This window comes from Artibeus jamaicensis, unplaced genomic scaffold, assembly GCF_021234435.1.
Source record: "Artibeus jamaicensis isolate MK-2021 breed Jamaican fruit bat unplaced genomic scaffold, CSHL_Jam_final contig_432, whole genome shotgun sequence".
NCBI classification, from domain to species: domain Eukaryota; kingdom Metazoa; phylum Chordata; class Mammalia; order Chiroptera; family Phyllostomidae; genus Artibeus; species Artibeus jamaicensis.
In genome coordinates this window covers 5005290-5023156 of record NW_026521828.1, presented here as the reverse complement: position 1 = coordinate 5023156, position 17867 = coordinate 5005290, and the positions used below count along the sequence as shown (strand labels likewise).

The 17867-nt window shown below is 42.0% G+C and overlaps 1 protein-coding gene across 1 annotated transcript in view; it reads right to left on the bottom strand.

Annotated features, from left to right (window-relative positions):
- Positions 1 to 2486: 2486 nt before the first annotated feature.
- Positions 2487 to 17867, bottom strand: part of GABRB2 (gamma-aminobutyric acid type A receptor subunit beta2) — a 240742-nt gene continuing 225361 nt past the window's right edge. Inside the window, exon 10 of the mRNA XM_053665953.1 lies at positions 2487 to 3938. Coding sequence (XP_053521928.1) covers positions 3591 to 3938 — 348 coding nt within the window. The 3' untranslated portion in view covers positions 2487 to 3590. The remainder of the gene's footprint in view (positions 3939 to 17867) is intronic.

Here is a 17867-nt window from a genome sequence, read left to right as displayed (position 1 = left end):
TTCAGCATGTTGATTTGTGGGTTGTCAAATTAAAAAGACTCATACGCTGGTTTGATGAAGGAAATGAAAGACATTAGCTTATCCCTTTTGTTTTCCAACATATGAATGCATATATATGTATGTATGTTTACATGGATATATACACATATATACATGGAGATTGTTGTATGACATGTTGTTTGTTCACTGTTTTGCTGTTTTTGTTGTTGAGTATGAAGTTAACCACAAAACTGTAACACAGTTACCTACAGAAAATGAAAATCGTCTTAGTTGCCAATTTAATGCAGGTCTTGCTTAAAATAAACCTGATTCATTTTCCCGTTTTGCTTTCCACTGAACTTTCTCTGTGTGTTGTGCTTTTTTAAGCTGGCAGGCTTTTTTGTTCTGTTTTGTTTTGTTTCTAATGCTAGAAGATAAAGTCTTTTGGCTCATAGGCCATTTTAATTATCATTATTTTGAACCGAGCACTGCTTTTGAAGAGATGAGAAGAGGAACGGTCTAGATGGCCCTGATCATGTCTTTTCCTGTTAGTAAACTGCAGTGGGAAAAGGGTTACATTCCCTATGCAAACACATGATCATGTTGCATGAGTTTTCAGTTCTGAAAATGCATTTCATACCTAATAGCAGTCATGTACAATATATATTTACAGATTGAGATCAAAGATTTCACTTAGACTGTGCATTTTAGAGTCAGAATTTGCCTATGAATTTCGCAAAGATGAAAAAACACCTTAATTGCTGGCTATTGGCTATTTTTCAATCAAAAGACAAACCATATGTATGTGTATAAACTGAGAGTAATAGCATATCAGAATTGTGAAAACATGTTTTTGTGGTCCTTAAATTTAACCACTGGATCGCTAGCTGACTGGTCTTTGTGGACTTATGAGATCGAACACCCCTTCTTGAGCTCCCCACCCCCAAGTCCCATTCAAGCATCGTAAAAACGTAGTTTAAGGGTCAATTCTATATCTACTTTTGGTTACCTCTGAGCAGGATGAGTCAGTTGTTTCTAACTACATGGTTATTGAATGCCGACATGTGGATTTGGCTCTAGGGCATCTGTTCCAAGGTCCCACCTTCTCTCCTTTTCCTAGTTTCTTCTTACCACTGAGAGCAGAAACGAATCCCTGGTTATATGTTTTGAATGCTCCTGCTGGGAGGTTGCTTCTTTCCATTCTGATCTAGAGTACTCTGTTCACTTCTCTGGATGTCAACTCTTTAAGTGACCATATCAAGGATTTTTATGGCTTTTACAATAATTGCAAATAAGAGCCCACTTCTAAACTTGGGCTCTGGGTTGTCTCTAGAGAAACCATTCCAGAATGGCATTTTGGAGTTGTGCACCTGAGTTATTAATAGGCTCCTTCCTGATGTATGCCACTCAAACTTTAACCCTGGTGACAAGCGGTGGGCACTTTTGTTAGTGATGCCCCCAGATCATTGCCTTGGAGAAAGCGTGTCCCTGGAGAAACTTGAAGAATCTCTACTCTGAGCATGGGCGGAAATGTGGTTGGATTCTGCCCAAAGATCAGACTCAGAGGTGTTCAAGTTTATGATAAAAAAATAAAGGCCATAGTCCCTGATGCCAGTGGGGAGCAAAAAATACTACCCAGTCTTGAGGCAAATTCAGAAAGCTAAGTACTAAACTTTTTTGCTCTTCTTCTTCTCAGATACTTGGAATAGAGGGCAGTAGGATTCCACCATATTCCAAGCAGCTGAATCATCAGGGGAAAAGCGTAACATTTCATCTATGGGCAGATACTGGCTTTGGCTACTATGCACAATTCGGAATATTACTCTGAAAATAAGTGGTTTTTGTTTTATAAGTAGAAATAGCAAAGTCATCCTCCAAGAAAAAGTTCAATCAAATCAGAGTTTAAAGATAATTTAGCAATTCACTCTTTCCTCCATGAACCTCATATTGATAGAAATAAAATGTATTAGCTTATTCTCTTTACTGTCCAACATATGAATGCATATGTTGGAAGATGCACAATGACATAATTTAAACATTGAATGAAAATAACACATCATGCCCACCTGATTATCAGTTAGATATTTTTTCTGCAGTATCAACTGAGGTTCATAATCTTCATCAAGTTAACGTGGTTTTCTTGTTACCCTGTTGTCCACTTGTTTTCCTATTTTCCTTGATTAGGGAGATTGCAACATACCACAATGAAAGCAACCTTAAGAAAATAAAATTCAACAAATCCACAAACTGACTCTACTTGTGCACCTAATCTTTGAAGTATTGTTTGCTATGAAAAATATCGAGGTGAACTTTATTGCACATAAGGAAATGGAGTTCACTCAATCTCTCCAAAGCCTTACTTTTTCTGTCTTTAAGAATATAATCAGAATTTCAGAAGCAAGAAAAGCTGGAAAGAACCATTAATCCTTTACAGAAATGAACATATCCTTCTTTTGAAACACCCTATTAAAGTCAGAAATAAACTTATAGGGAAAAAATGTTGCAGAGACAGCAGACGTGAAAAAAAACAACAACAAAAAAACAAGACCTGTCTGCTCACATTGTGTGGAATCTACATTAGTATTTTTGGGTAACGCTCAATCTAACCTACCTCTAAGACAATTCTAATTTGGCTAGCTTTTCTCTTGTGTGGATGTCTTTGAATTAGATAAACTATACAAGTTTCTATAGGTATGCTGTCAAAGCTCGTGAAATTGGAAAAAAAAATCTTTTGTTCTACCTTTTGCTATTGCTCACGATATGTGCAGACCAGATGCTGTGCGGGCTCAGAAAGGCTCTGATGCTTGCTTGCTTTAATGTTGTTACAACAGTCATTTCTGGATTTTCCACTCTGCCCTGGGTTTTGAACTCTCCTTGGAGCCAACTAGGAAACAGCATTTTCAAATAATTTCTTTGGCTGTCATGCATGAAAGTGTTTAGAATTCTCCTGATCTCTAATGTCAAAATGGAAGATGTCACAACTGACTCTTTAAGAGCTCAAGCAATCTGAAATTGGCCAAGTTGGTTTCTTGACTCTCTGTCTTGACTCCGTCTATCCTGTTTGAACTACATGAGAATGTTCTAGAAGCCAGTGGGAATTACCTTCCCATGGCACCACTATCATCATAATGAGACAGGCACAGAGCACCTTCCGTAAGCGTGTCCGCGTGGCACTGAGGGCGATGTTTCTGAAGCATGCGGCCGTTGCAGCAGCATGCCAACCTCAGGAATGACGATGGCAGGTTCTGGATGGGACCACTTCTCAGTGGAATGACCGACAGTGCTAGTGAGCCTTCTAAGAGAATCTTCTAAATAATTCCCCTCTGTGTCGGCTGCATACTAAGCGGATAAAGTGGAACGCTCAGACCCAGTCTTGCCAGCGAGTGGGCAAATCACTTGCGTTTTAACTGGAAAACCACAAGGACCTTACTGTATTCATTACTTAGCAGAAGCAACCCCAATGGTATGAAATGGACCACAGGATAGGCCAGCAACTAAGGTATTTAAGCATCACTTTTGTCCTGGGTTGATGTGTTTTCCAAGTCCTATTGTCAGGCTGTACAACTGGTTTGAGGAGGAATCTAGTCCTTGCTTCCTGCGAAGGCTGTGTTTTAGTTCACATAGTAAAGCCAATAGACGATGTTGAAGAAGGAAAAAACCACTGGGAAGAATATGCGGGACCACCGATCTATGGCATTCACATCAGTCAAGTCGGGGATGGTGATTTTCAGTTGGGAGGCACGTCTCCGCAGGCGGCTTTTCTTCTGCGCCACGTGTCGTTCCAGGGCATTTCGGCCAAAACTATGCCTGGGCAGCCCGGCTTTCCGATACTGAATGCCGGAGGCATCATAAGCCAACATGGTGCTCCTGGGGTCTCCAAGACCCATCACGGCCTCAGATGTGGCCATCTCATTTTTTATTTCAAGAGTGCTCAGTAAGATGTTCTCATGTGGGTCCATCTGCAAGGGAGAAGAATCAAGTAAGATGAAACAATAACGCTTTATTGATGTTCATTATATAAGGAAGCTATGATATATAGGTTAGGCAGCAGAGTCTACTCTTGAACAACATGGTTTCTAACTGTGTGGGTTCACTTGTACATGGATTTTTTTTTCAATAAACATCCATACTGTTTCAATCTGAGGTTGAGATCTGTAGATGTGGAGGGCCAACTGCATGCTCTGATCTTGAGATCTGGGGGGATCTGAAGGGGTCCTGGAACAAATCCCCACAGCTACCAAGAGACAGCCTAAGTTTAGGGGAAGTCAAAAGTCCGACATGGATTTTCAACCACCCTAGGGTCAGTGTGCCTAACCCCTGTGTTGTTCATGGGTTGCCTCTGTATCATAGCGGTGAAGAGAACTGGCTTTGTGGTTACCCTCCTAAAGCTGAATTGTGGTTCTGCCACTACAGCCTAGGTGAGTTTAAGTTTCCTCATCTATTAAATGGTATGATAATCTAACCTTGGAAGATTGTTATAATGATGCAATGATATAAAAATTGTTGCTGGTACAAATTTCATTATTTCCACTTAGAAAATGCAGAGACATAGAAGGCATGATACCCTTTAAAGAACTGATAGTCTTGAAACTAATATATAGAACACATATTAAACTGTACTAGATATAAAATAATAATTATTAGAGAATTAACGACTGAATTTCAGTGCTCACAATAGTAGCCTAATTACAGATGAATCCAAGGGAAACCTAGAACTAAAAACAGCAGGTAACATTTATTAAGAACTTGCTATATATGCCAGAAACATTTTTGTATAATTTCATTTAGTTGATGCTTCTTAACATCCACCATTACAAGATGCCACCTTACATTTGTAGTGTAATATGAATAAGAGAAAAAGTTTTTAAATGCAGGCAGAGTGGGATTTGTCAAAATGCAATAGAATTCAGAACACTGAGGAACTGGGAAAGGCGGCCAGGCAGACTGTGGGCGGTGGGGTGGTGGGCGGGTAAGGGGTGAGGGGCTGACCTGGGAGTGGAAAAAGGGGGCCAGCAGGATTTGAGAAGAGCCAGCCCAGACTGCCTGTGCTGAGCTGAATTCTGGGCTTAGGGAACAGAATCAAGGTGGCTGTGCAGATAGGGTGACCCTTTTCTCTCTCGGATGATTTTTTTCTTGGCCAAACTAGAAGTGAAGGATCAATACTGACATCATGAATCCCAAAGATTAAGTGATTTGTAATTTTTAATTTTTTTAAAGAAGGGATGATTTGTGTGTCTTATTTTTAGAAGGCCTCTGTGGTTACAGATGATAAAACCTATCTACAACATGTTGTTATTAATAATAGATTATTTTGGTGGAGAATCAGGAAATACCAGTTTCCAGTAAAATTTTGAAATTATAAAATAGGAGAAAAATAGCCCATGATAGGTGCGGGTGACGAATGGAAGCAGGGATCATAACCAAACACTTAATTGGGAGATATAATGCTCTGAGCTTCATGAATTATGCAGAAGGCAGAAAGAATGTTGCTGAGATTATATACTATCAATTAGCTTTCAAATTTGGTTTAATGATGCTGTATTATAAATTCAAATCTGAAATCTTTGGAGAAATAGAGGCTATAAAATATGTTGAGTCATAATAACTGCGCCATTAATCTCTGCCCAATGATGAGACATCGTGTATGTTTGGTTTATGGCAGTAGGTTGCTTAGTGGAAACGTTAAACAAATATATTACTAAGAATAATTTTAAAAGTTTATAAAATTTGGAAATTAAACCCAATAAATGTTGAAACATGTCTGTCACGCAAGGGCTGAGTAAGGATGGGCTTGGTGGCCCTATGGAAGAAAGGAATATTGAAAACCACATTTATATGTCAGTACTTTGCTGAAACAACCTCACTGGATACTCAAAAGCATCCTTTGAAAAGAATTTCTTTCCTAGGTCATAAGTGAAGCCATTCACCAAATTTCCAAAGTAACGTAGTTTACTGAATGGTGGAGCTGGAAGTCAAACTTCAGTCATTAGAGTTCAAAGTCTGGGGGAGAGGACTGGGACTTTCCAACATCCAAGGAGAGTAAAGCTGATGGAAATGGGAACCCTACTATCTACCGCTGTTCATTTCACGTAGCGCACTCACTTTCTGTCCTGCCCTGGGCTGTTACCTGTTATTGTAACTACCTAAGAGATGGCAATACAGTCACTATGCATGCTGATATTTGGGAGATTTCCCCTCTCTGAGCACCAGGCTATTTGTTTTTCCATTGAGCAACTGTAATAAGAACATTTATGAACACACGGCAGACTTGACTGGGGTAAAAACATAAATCAATAATGACAATCATGAAAAAATAATAGGAATATTATTAAGGGAAACTTGTTCTAAGTTTAGAACAAATGATTCTTGAATAATTTGTTTAGATTTAGAGTTTCTGTTTCATTATCTTTGAAATTGATGATGTGTCAGAGGAGGTAACTCCTGAAGCTGTTATTGTTTGCTTATTTTTTCATTTACCAATTTAAAAGCCTTTACTGAGCACCGCTGTGTGTCCGGCTCTGCGCCCAGGATCACTGCTGCCCTGGAGGGGGAGACAGCACAGCTGCTGGGCCGGCAGCAGCCACAGTCCCTGGGGACAGTGTGGGTCGGAGGTCAAAAGATAGGAGTTCCGGTTCCTCTGCTTGTGTGTGCATGTGTGTGCCTCGGAAAAATGACTTAATCCCTCTGAATCTAGATTTCTTCAACTGTAAGAAGAGGGTCTGGGGAGATCAACTGAGGGGGCATGTGTGGGAAGAATGTGGGAAATGAAAGCGCTATGCTGAGTTATGTGTTAGGGTATGTCGTGAACGCAATGGGACAGGCACAGCTTCCAGTGAGGTGGGGAAAGACAGCGAACAGCTATGCCTAGAAGAAAAGTGAGCACATTGACCTTGCAGTGTGTCTAAGATAGACATGGGAGATGAGCTTCCTGTCGGTAAACACTGCACGAGGTCTCTACAGGCTGAAATGGGAGTGTGGTAGTGTGGGGTGAGCCTCCTACGTGTGACCCTCTCTGAATGAGGGCAGTGTGCACGCCCACTGAGCCGGCTGTTCTCCTGGGGAGGTGGAGGGGCTTCTCTGCTGACTGCAGTTACCTTCCAGACTCACCCACATGCTGATGGTTCTAATGGCAAATCCACATTAAACATTTGGATTAAGAGGTTTCCTTTTCCTTCTTTCTATTCCCCACCCTAATACAGTTCCCCCAAAGAAAAGAAGAATGCTTGGTTAACAGAGTTCCATTTTGTTTAAAAGATACTGAATCGAACAATAAAGGGTGAACCTTATTTTTTTTATATGGTATTTTTTAAATTCCAGGGCTGTTTCATTTTCTGTGCCTTTCCCAGTGACAGATTATGCTCTGGAGGAATGTCTTTGTCCTATAGTCATATGCAGACAAGCAAATCACATCCTTCAGTGACCCAGAAGCATCGCAGGCTTGCCCTGGGAAGGGAGAATGGGGCTGTTTTAAATCTCAGTTCATCACTCACATCATCAGAAGAAGAGTGAGACACTGCAAAAATCCAAAACATCTTCACAGTGCAATTTCGATGACTGTGCTAGTGTGTGGGAGGGAGATCTTGTTTTTCTCCCATGCAATCACCTTGTGACCTGAATAACTTGAAATGTTAAGGCAATGAACTGTTAACCACCTGGGAAGGTCCAAAGCATTCTTTCCAAAGGAAAAACTCTGAAACTAGCTCATACGCATCCAGTATTCTAAGAGGAGAAGGTTCACCCCACTGGAATATGGCCCAGAGATTGTAGGACAGCAAGAGAAGGCCACCAGCTTTGACTTTGCGAATCTCTCTACCCAAGTAAGTGCAGAAATAGTAACTACATATGGAGTTTAGAACGGGAATGTAAATAAATACAGGAGAACACCTACTGAAATACCCAGGTAGTTACAGGAAGCTGGTCATTTTAAATAAAAACCAGTAGAAATAATAAAAAGCACTGAGATTGTCACTCTGCCTTTTTTTTTTGTTTCTACCATGAAAGCTCATGGCCATATTATGAGGATGGAGTTAGAACTATTAGCATTTCGTAAACAACCCTTTCCATTAAAATCTGGAAGTTCACAGGTAGTTAAAAGCTATTTAAGTGGTAAAGCAATAGTTTAAACTTGTGTGTGCAGATTGGAACCTTCAACTCTTTCTACTAAATATTTTCATCCGAGGGGGACCCACCTATACAGTGGGCAGCGGGGGCTGCCAGGTATGAACAACCTAGTCGTTGTTGTTTGATGGTCAATTTTAAATTCTCATGGGTAGATCACATTAGTACATGTCCCAAGGTTTCCTTAGGAAAATGATTCCCTGTTAAAGATTCAAATTAATGAATTCATTCATTATGCACCAGTGACCGGGATGGCCCTATTGTATAAGTCATTGCAAGGTCAAAATATTCTGCTTCAGACACACAAGAAACCCCCCTTGGCCTAGTGGGCGAATCAAATGAGCTTGGTGAGGTTTTAAGCTATCATTCTAACAAGTGATAGTGAAGCGTTCAGAGGAAGTAAGAGGTAAGAAAGACTCGACTGAGATTTCTCTCTCCAAAGGGCCCCAGGAGATGAGGTTTTTCTAAAGGTCATGATTGATTCAGGACCAGCAGTGAGAAGACATTCGGTAAGCTTGAGCTGTCCAGTGAGGGACACACCTGCTCTTTTTGGTCCGGCTTCCCTGGGTCCCTCCCTGCCCATCTAACATCCACAAGCAGAGTGGAAGGATCACTGGCTCCAGAGATGAGAGCCGGTTCTAATCCTGGCTTACTCTGAGCCTTGGTGCCCTTCATCTAGAAAATCTAGGTGGATTCAGGGAGGTTTGGACTAACTCCCTTCACCGGCTTATGTCCTCTTGCTAGGGCCTCACTGAACCCTTGATTCCCTTATGATGGCAGACGTGTGGGCAGGGACTATGCCCTGTTGCTGTATCCCCAATACTGACCGCTACAGTGGGTACCAAGTAGTATTCAAAATAAAACCCACTCACATACATTTCTGAGAAGCTTACAGAATCACAGCATCCATTCGGGCTATGGAGATACAGTGGAAAGAAGTGAGCTGGATGACAAAATACAGGCCTGACTGAAGGACATTCAAATCCAAATTTTACAGCATCACTAATAGTGGCCCAAATCTCACATATCTAATAAGCATCTAGCCTGCTGCATTAAATTTCTTTTAGATTTAATTTAGAAAAGGTTCGCTTTTCAGTTAAAAAGGTGTGAAATAACATAGGAATTATGGATAAGGATAGTTTACTAGGCAAAAATGTGGTCTTGCAGCTTCCTTGAAAATTGTGACCTTGAACTGGCACTGGAATTGCTTTTTCCAACCTCATGGGCTTTGCTGTGGCAAACTTTGCAGGCTCTTTCTGTGCTTGAACTTCCTAAGCAGATTTTCTCTCGCTTTTTTTTTTAGTGCGTGGCTTAATCTTTTCCATTTCTTTTATACTCACAGAATCAAATTCATTCTCTTGGAAAATGATTTATCTCTATGTTTGTGTTAATATATGCAGAATTCATTAAGAATAATATACGCATATAAGTACAGATCACTGATGTTTTAAAAATAATATGTGGATTGAGATCTAAAGATGAATGTTAAATTTAAGAGAAAGAAGAGTACATTCAAATTGCTATATCTAATAATAATAAGTATAATGAATAAAATAGATGCCCAATTGACTCATTTCTTTTGAAGGTCAGGGGAATTCTGGTTTCCATCTCTTAATAAAATTACAAGCCAGTAGTCCTCTCCCCCCTTTTTTTGTTAGTATTTTTTAAATAAATTTCAAAGTCAGGAGTCATTTTAGTTGCATGGGAAAATCCTAAGAGGATCTTACTGAAATCCCCATGAAGAAAAAAACGGAAGGAAACTACCGTATTCTGCTATATATAATGGGCACTCATATTTTAGCACTACTTCCCATGTATAATTCCTATTATACGTGAGAATTAGCACTACTCATATATAATGCACATCCTTTTTTTTCCCTAAAAAATTTGGGCAAAAAAAGTGCATGTAACACTTGGCTCCTGTATATTTTATGGACATTTCTTTCATCCAAAAGAAGAACTTACTTTAAGTGAGGCAAGAAGGGGCTGGAAAGAGGTATTCCAAGTCATGAAATCCAAAGACCTACAACCAAGATTGCTCTATCCAGCAAAACTTTCATTTAGAATGAAAGGGCAGATAAAGTGCTTCTCAGATAAGATCAAATTCAAGGAGTTCATCATCACCAAGCCCTTATTATATGAAATGTTAAAGGGACTTATCTAAGAAAAAGAAGATAAAAAAGATGAACAGTGAAAGGACAGCAAACTCACAGTTATTAAGAACCACACCTAAAACAAAAGCAAACTAAGAGGACAGCTAGATCAGGAGCAGAACCATAGAGATGAAGATCTCATGGAGGGTTAGCAACAGGAGAGTGGGAGGAGGAGAAGGGGGGAGAAGGTACAGAAAATAAGTAGCATAGACGGTAGGTAGAAAATAGATAGGGGGAGGGCAAGAATAGTATGGGAAATATAGAATCTAAAGAACTTGAGACATGTGGTCATAAACTAAAGGGGGGAATGGTAAGGGTGGGGGTGCAGGGTGGAGGGGAATGAAGGGGGGAATAGAATAACTGTAATGGCATAATCAATAAAATAAAAATTAAAAAAATAAGTTATGACAGTTCCTCAGGATGTGTGGAATGGAGCCAGTCTTACAAGGAGCGTACCTAAGCCCAAAGTCCTAGTCTGACAAACTTCAGAGAGAGAGATAGGAGAATGTAAATACCCAATTCTGGAAACTCAAAGGCATTTCAACACCTGGGAGCTCAATTGCCATCAGGGGAGGGTTTATTGTGGTTCAGTTTTCATCTGAATTGTTGATTCGGGTCCTGAGATGGAGAGCAATGATTGATCCAATCTTTTCATTTGCGGGTTCATATACTGCAAAAGCATTATGGACAATGACTTAAAGATTTTTAGGCACACCATGTACCTAGAAATGCTAAATCTTTGAATTCCTTTTTAAATAATACCACAGAGGACATTTGTTTTGGTTTCTTTCCTCAAAGCTGGAGACATTCCTGTCAAGTGCTTCCAATGTGCAGGGGTGGCGGGAGGGGGGGAATGGGTAACTGTTAGCAGGAGATGAGCCACAGTTAGCCCCCAGGCCTCACACAGACTGTGGAGATTGTTGAGGGTGAGGACAGTTCACACTGATAAGAGGGCAAGGGGTGGCTTTTCCAGCCACACCCCCTCCTCTTCATAATCTTCTGAGGCCCAGAACAGTGAGCAATGCATGTGGTAGTTCATCATGTCAAATTTCAAGACTTAATGACCCCGAATGCCTTAAAGGTTGTCACACGCATCCTCCCAGGTCATTAAGGGACTCATGATTTCCTCTTGGTCCTGGGTGTTGAAAGTGCCCCCAAGCTTGTTGTCTAAGCTAATGACATTGTCTAAGCTAATGATGATGGGTTTGAACACACAGAACCACCCATCACCTCAGTTCTGGGTCTGAGGGAATTGCAATTTGCTCCTAGCCTTTGGTGAAAAGCAAAGAGGCCAAGGTTTGGTTTCTGTCCTCTTTAGGCAAGGTACTTACATTTTAATGCATCTTAACAAGAGATATTGAAATTAAGAACAAACTGGCAGGAACCAGAGGGGCGGTGGGATGGGATAATGGGGGGGGAGGGGGAAGGGTTTTCAGGAATATCTATAAAGGACACATGGACAAAACCAAGGGAGTGGTGGGGGGAAAATGGAGACAACTGTGCCTGAACAGCATAAAAAACTATGCTTACATTGAAACTGAAAAAAAAAAAAAAAAAAACCCAAAACCTGACAGTTCTGGAAGGCACTAAATCCAAAAGAGAATTTCTCAGCCCACTGACTTCTGAAAACCCCTGATGACTGTCTGATCTAGACCATCATCAGATCCCCTCATGCACCAGAGACACACTCCATCCACAAAACCTTGCCTACTGCCTCCTATTGCTTTTCATTTAATTTGACTAAGAAGCCAGAAAGCTGGCCGAATGCAGACCATATGGGCAGGACTCCCAGGAACGTGGCACATGAGGGCAGCAGAAGGAAGCAGCGCATGGAACTCCACAGAGAGGCAGGGAACACAGCCAACAACCTTTCCTTGTACGGATTTGGAGCCCAGGGTGGTTGCTGACTGGCAGGGGGAGTGAGGGCGATGCTGACCGGGACCTCCAGAAGACAGGTGGGCTGGGTGGGGAGGTACATGGACTCACGCTGACTACTGAATCCTGTGAGTGGGAGTTTACACACAGGTTTAGTACTAACTAGCACTGGGTCTAGTGGCTGTGCTTAAAAAGATGCCCTGATGAAAAATGAATCAGCAGTAATTATAAAAAATGATACAGTCAAAATAATTAAGTGCAAATCATCAGTGTTCCATATCTGCAGGTTCCATACCCACAGATTTAACCAACCACAGAATGAAAATATGCAAAAAAATACAGTGTGCATGTCCACTAAATATTGACTAATGGTATAATATTATCTGCTCACTCAACAGGTTCTTCTTGAGTCTCCACCACACATGCTCATTGCTCTCACAGAGAGCACATCCTGAAGGGAAGCTATCCCTTATACAAACACCTATAGAAATAATACACAATTATAAATGAAAACAAGGGCAGCGAGGAAAGTGTCCACATAGATACGAGAACATCTATCAAGGGATCTGACGTAAAGAAGTAGAATCATGGACACTCCCTGATGGGAGGGACTTTTGAACTTGAGGTCTGAAAGATGCAACAGGTATAAGAGTGAGGAAGGATGAATGGGGATTCTTCTGCTCCCAGTTACCTGAGGAAGCAAATGTTAGAAACTCCTTGATGCTCTTCAAATGGGGGCAAACCACTCAGCAGCAGTAATGTTTTATGAAGAAACTGTCTGGAGTTTACAAATTCTTTTGTTGTAATTATTGGCCATTTGTATTTATGATAGTAATACTGCCCTTAACATCGCTTATTTTATCTTTGTTGTATACAGTGGGTACAAGCTTAAAAGTAGTTGTCCCTCTGTATCCAAGGAGAATTGGTTCTAGGAGTCAAAATGCAAGCTCAAGTCCCTTGTACGCCATGGTGTAGTATCTGCATGTAATCTATGCACATCCTCCCGTGTACTTTAAATTACCCCTGCATTACTTATAATACTTAATACTGTGTAAACAGTCGCTATGCCATGCATTGTTTAGGGAATATGAACAAGGAAGAAAGTCTGTATGTGTTCAGTACAGTTGCCACCACCATAGGCCTAGCTATTAATACATAGTACACATCAGCATTTTAGGACAAGCCTATTCGTGAAGAAAGAGGTCAGCTTTTAACACAGGCTATCACAATACTTAAATTCTTAACCTCTACACTGTAGGAATTCACAGGGTAAGCCAGTACCCATTCCTTCTTTCGGGCTGAGAGTGGGCTCCCTGAAGCCAGGTGAAAAGCAGATGGGGTGAAAGGCAAGGTCACTAAGTTTTGGGATCTCAAGCAAGACATTTAACCTCCTGAGCCCGAGTGTTCTCAGAGAAATTTTATTATTGCAGAAGTAAACGGGTAGAGGGACTGAACTTGTGCTGTGCCATGGTCAGGACAGGTCTGGGGTGGCACAGCAGTGCCCACCTTAGACTGTTGTGCAAGGGGTCACAGAGGGGACGCACGGCAGTGGACTTCCCACTCTTCTGGAAACTCAAGTGCGTTGGTGCAGACGGGCTTCTCTTTGCTACAGCCGTGTGGCAGGGCACTTCCTACAGATTCTGGGCTGTGGGAATTTTCTGGTTTCAGTCTCCCAGGAAAGTGTCTAAAGCTGAGACCTCATCATTCACATGCCTAAGAAATGACACTGTGAATAATGTTTCTTCCCGGAGCTTCCTTCGGGGGCCCTGCTTGGTTCTTTATCCCCACAGTAGGCAGAGGCAAGACATAACTCAAAATGTCCCGTTTTGTTATTTGCCAACAGGATGAGTTAAAGTTTAAAAATGGGGAGTTTGCAGCCATCAGCAAAACCAGGTTTTCAGATTTGCGTCCTTGCGTCACTTATTTATGGGAAATGTGTCTCTCTTTCTCCAAATTAAATGTGTCTCTAAAGAAAGTTTCATTAAGACAATAATGATAATGTGAAATTACATTTTAGAGATAATCTTTGTAAAGCAGCATTTTAAATTCTAGTGTCGATGAGAACATCTATATAGTTAATGAAGTCTGGAAGACAGAAGTTTTGGAATCAGTTTTGATTCTAGCTTCTTTATGGATTAGCTCTGTGACCTGGGGCAAGCCCCACAGCTTGGCTGAGCCTTGGTTTCCTCATCTTTAAGTTACATCACCTCTTCTTCTTAAAAGGGAAGCAACATTATATGAAGATTTCTTTTAAGACTGAGACAAGTTATTTAAGGAGCCCACCATCATGTCTGGCTTGCTTGAGACAACTTCACTCCCCTCCCCTGCCCTACGTATCTGTGTATGCTTTAGGTGGGCCAGGTACGTTAAAGATGGGTGGGAAGGCAGAAGGCCCGCATTACCAGTTTGAAATAGCAATTTTTAATTGCTTCAGATAAAATTCAACCTAGGACAAAGCTAAGGTCATGTGTAATTTATAAATGTAATTATAAAAATATATAACTTCTCAAGACCAATAATCTTGTGGAAAAGGTAATATTAGCCTGCAACAGTTCTAATGAAAATGTCCTCCATTTATTTAAGTCAGGTATGATTCACCCAATGGCTTTCATGTCCTTTATCTCATCACCTCGACAGCACCCGAGTGGATGTGAAAGACAAGACACACACTTTCTCATCTCATGGACCACAAAACAAAGGCCCAGAGACAGTCTCTCCCCAGAACGGCACCATTTCTCACAGGCTGACTGACCTAGGCTGAGCGTGCTGGCTTTTTGCATCCAAATTAGACTCTGGGGCTGCTTCTGCCAATTACGGAAAGGAAGAAAGAGTTTAAAACAGCCTCACATGCAATCTGTGATTAAAGCGTGCAACTCGGAGGGAGAAATGTAGGTTTATATTGCAGCTTTGGTTAGTCCCAGCTTGCCACTATCTGGCTTACATAATCCTGAGCAAATTGCTGATATTTCTGGGCTTCAGTTTCTGCACATAAAAATGAAACATCACAAGAAAAAAATTGAACTTGGGGCGGTGATTCATGTTAACTGGATTTATTGTGATCATTTTGTAATATATAATAATATCACATCATTACATCATACACCTGAAACTAATATTATGTCAGTGATAATTCGAAAAAAAAACCCACACCCAAAAGAAGGGACTCAAAAAAGTTGTAGGAAGTAAAATAAAATGTTGATTAAAACAAAAAGAACAGAGACTATTTGGAGGTGAAGTTTCCCCTTTCTAAGCCTGTGATAGGCGCAGCGAACTGAGACCCTAGGTCCAGTCAACTGCAGAGAGCGCAGTACAGTTGTCAAGGCAACCACTAGCCAATCAAGTTGGTACTCCGGATGCAAGTCGTTTATGTGTCTTGGGTGACCCCCTTGCTATTCAGCGTGGCCTGCAGGTCAGCAGCCTTGGCATCCTCAGGAAGTCTGTTAGAAATGCAGACCCGTAGAACGAGGACCTGCACTTTAATAACTATGTAGGTAGCTTTCCTGCACATTAAAGATCGAGAAGCGCTGATCTGAACAATCTCTTAGGTCCTTTAAAGTTCTAAAAATCAACGACTGTAACTATTTTTTTAAGGAGTTTTCTATGTACCCTGGTAGCTCTCCAAGTGTACTAAACAAAGACTTCATCCTCTCTGCAGTAAAGGGGTGGAGGAGTCAATGGGTAATTTGTTGTGCTCTCCCGTTGCAATGCTGAGTTACTCACAACCAGGGCACCAGCCAACCCCTCAGGGAGAGTGAGCTGGAGAGAGAGCCACACACCCACCGCAGCCAGGGATCCCTGGTACAGCTGTGGTCTGGAGGCTTCTGTGCATTTAGCCAATTACACGGCGAATTACCCGAGTGAGAATAGGCCAAATGCACCATCCACCCTCACAGCCCAACTCTTGTTAGGAGAGCTTCTGTGAACCCAGCACAGCCTCGTCCAACATCTGTCTAGTTCCGTCTGAACACCAAGTGACCCTCAGCCCTGAGATCTGCAGAGAAGGGCACAAAGCGAAAGTGACTGTGCCTTACCAAGTATCAGCCCCAGGTGGAGTGAGGAAAAGAAGAAAATGATACATTTGGGAAGACAGGAGAGAACCATGAACTCAGTTGCCAATCTGATGCTTTTGTTGAAGAATCAAATACTGTATTGGCCAGATTCCATGTAGAACATTGAAATTTCTCTCTCTCTCAAAAAAAGAAGACCTGAGTTTCTGCCCCAGGTTTGCCATTTACTTGCTGGGTGACTGAGTGTGTTCCTTCTCTCTGGGCCTCGGCTTCGGCCAACGGGAAGATTTCAGGGGACGGTGAGTGCCCAGTACAGCAGCAAGCTTCAGCCTTTCAGGGAGCATCAGAACCATTTGGGGGATTCGCTAGCACTTCAGTTCTTAGGTCATCAGAATTTCTGAGTCAATAAACCCGGGGCTGGGCTGGGGGTCTGCAGCTTTGGGTATGCTCATGACTCTGACACTGTGGCCTGGAGGTGGCCCCCTGCAGGCTGCTGTCATGGGTACTGCATGGTAGGGAACAGTTCAAATAGATGGTCTTTAAGCTCAGGGTCAATGCTAGCTTTTAGAGGACAGCAGTCATTCAGATGGGGGAGGGACAATGTCACACAGTGTGCAGGATGGGACAGGAAGCCTTCCCACTGCACCAGAACGGTTTCCTTTTCACCAGTGACATTTCTCAGAGACCTTAGTTGGAACGATGGAAGGGACTGAGGAAGGATGCAGGTCAAATCATCACCTATTATCAGATCAAGGAAAGAAAGCCCACGCTGTACAGCGGGCAGGCTATGCCCTGGAACTGCCGAATGTCCCTGGACTAGTCCCTCCCCCTCCCTAGGTGTCAGTTTCTTTATTTATAAAATGAGAGGACCCTTTAATGTTCTTTCAAGGGTTAAAATACTGCTGTCATAGCCATGTACATTATGGCTGGACAGAATGGCTCCTTTGCTCTTGTTTTTGAGATGGAATGAACCTTGTGTTCCCTGAAGCTTTTCCCAAACATGCGTCTGAAGGTAACATCTCCTTTGTCTGAAACTTGGTAGCCTGTATCGCCTGTCCCATATACTATTCATTCTGATTACCTAGCACTCGTTAAAAGAATATTACAGGGACAGCAGACTATTTGGACCGAGGGAGACAGTGCTTCTGAATTTACAAACAAATCCGAGTGGGAAAAGTCAGAGTTCTGTCTTGCACTCCCTCCCACGGCAGACATCAACTTCAAGGTTACCATTTACCTAATGTTTACTACCTGACAAGTTTTTCCCCGGTACTGCCTCCTGCAATCCTCGGACAATCTGGGAGGGTGGGGCTGTGAGCCCCATTTTACAAAGGAGGAAACTGAGGCTCAGAGAGCCCACATAGCTGACAAGTGACAGTCACCGGGCTTGAACTCAGGGTTGTCTCAAATCCAGAATCGAGTAGCATTGATTAAGCTTAGGTCTGCCTGTGCCCTTAACCACTGTGCTATTCTCCAGGAGCAGGGATGTGATCAATACTTGCTTAGTGATCAACACATTGGTGATGCTCCTTCCACATCTGTATCCCTTATGAGAAAAGTCCAATGTTACCCCGCAGTGGGACAAAGTGTGCCTGAAAGACTCTCACAGCGACGACGCCTGAATCTTTGGCTTCCGGGGGCCCACAGTCTCAGCTGATGAACTAAAACAGCTGACGTGGGCTGAGGATGTCTAGCGAGCTCTGTGAAGTGGTAGTTACCACTGAGGGCTCACTAC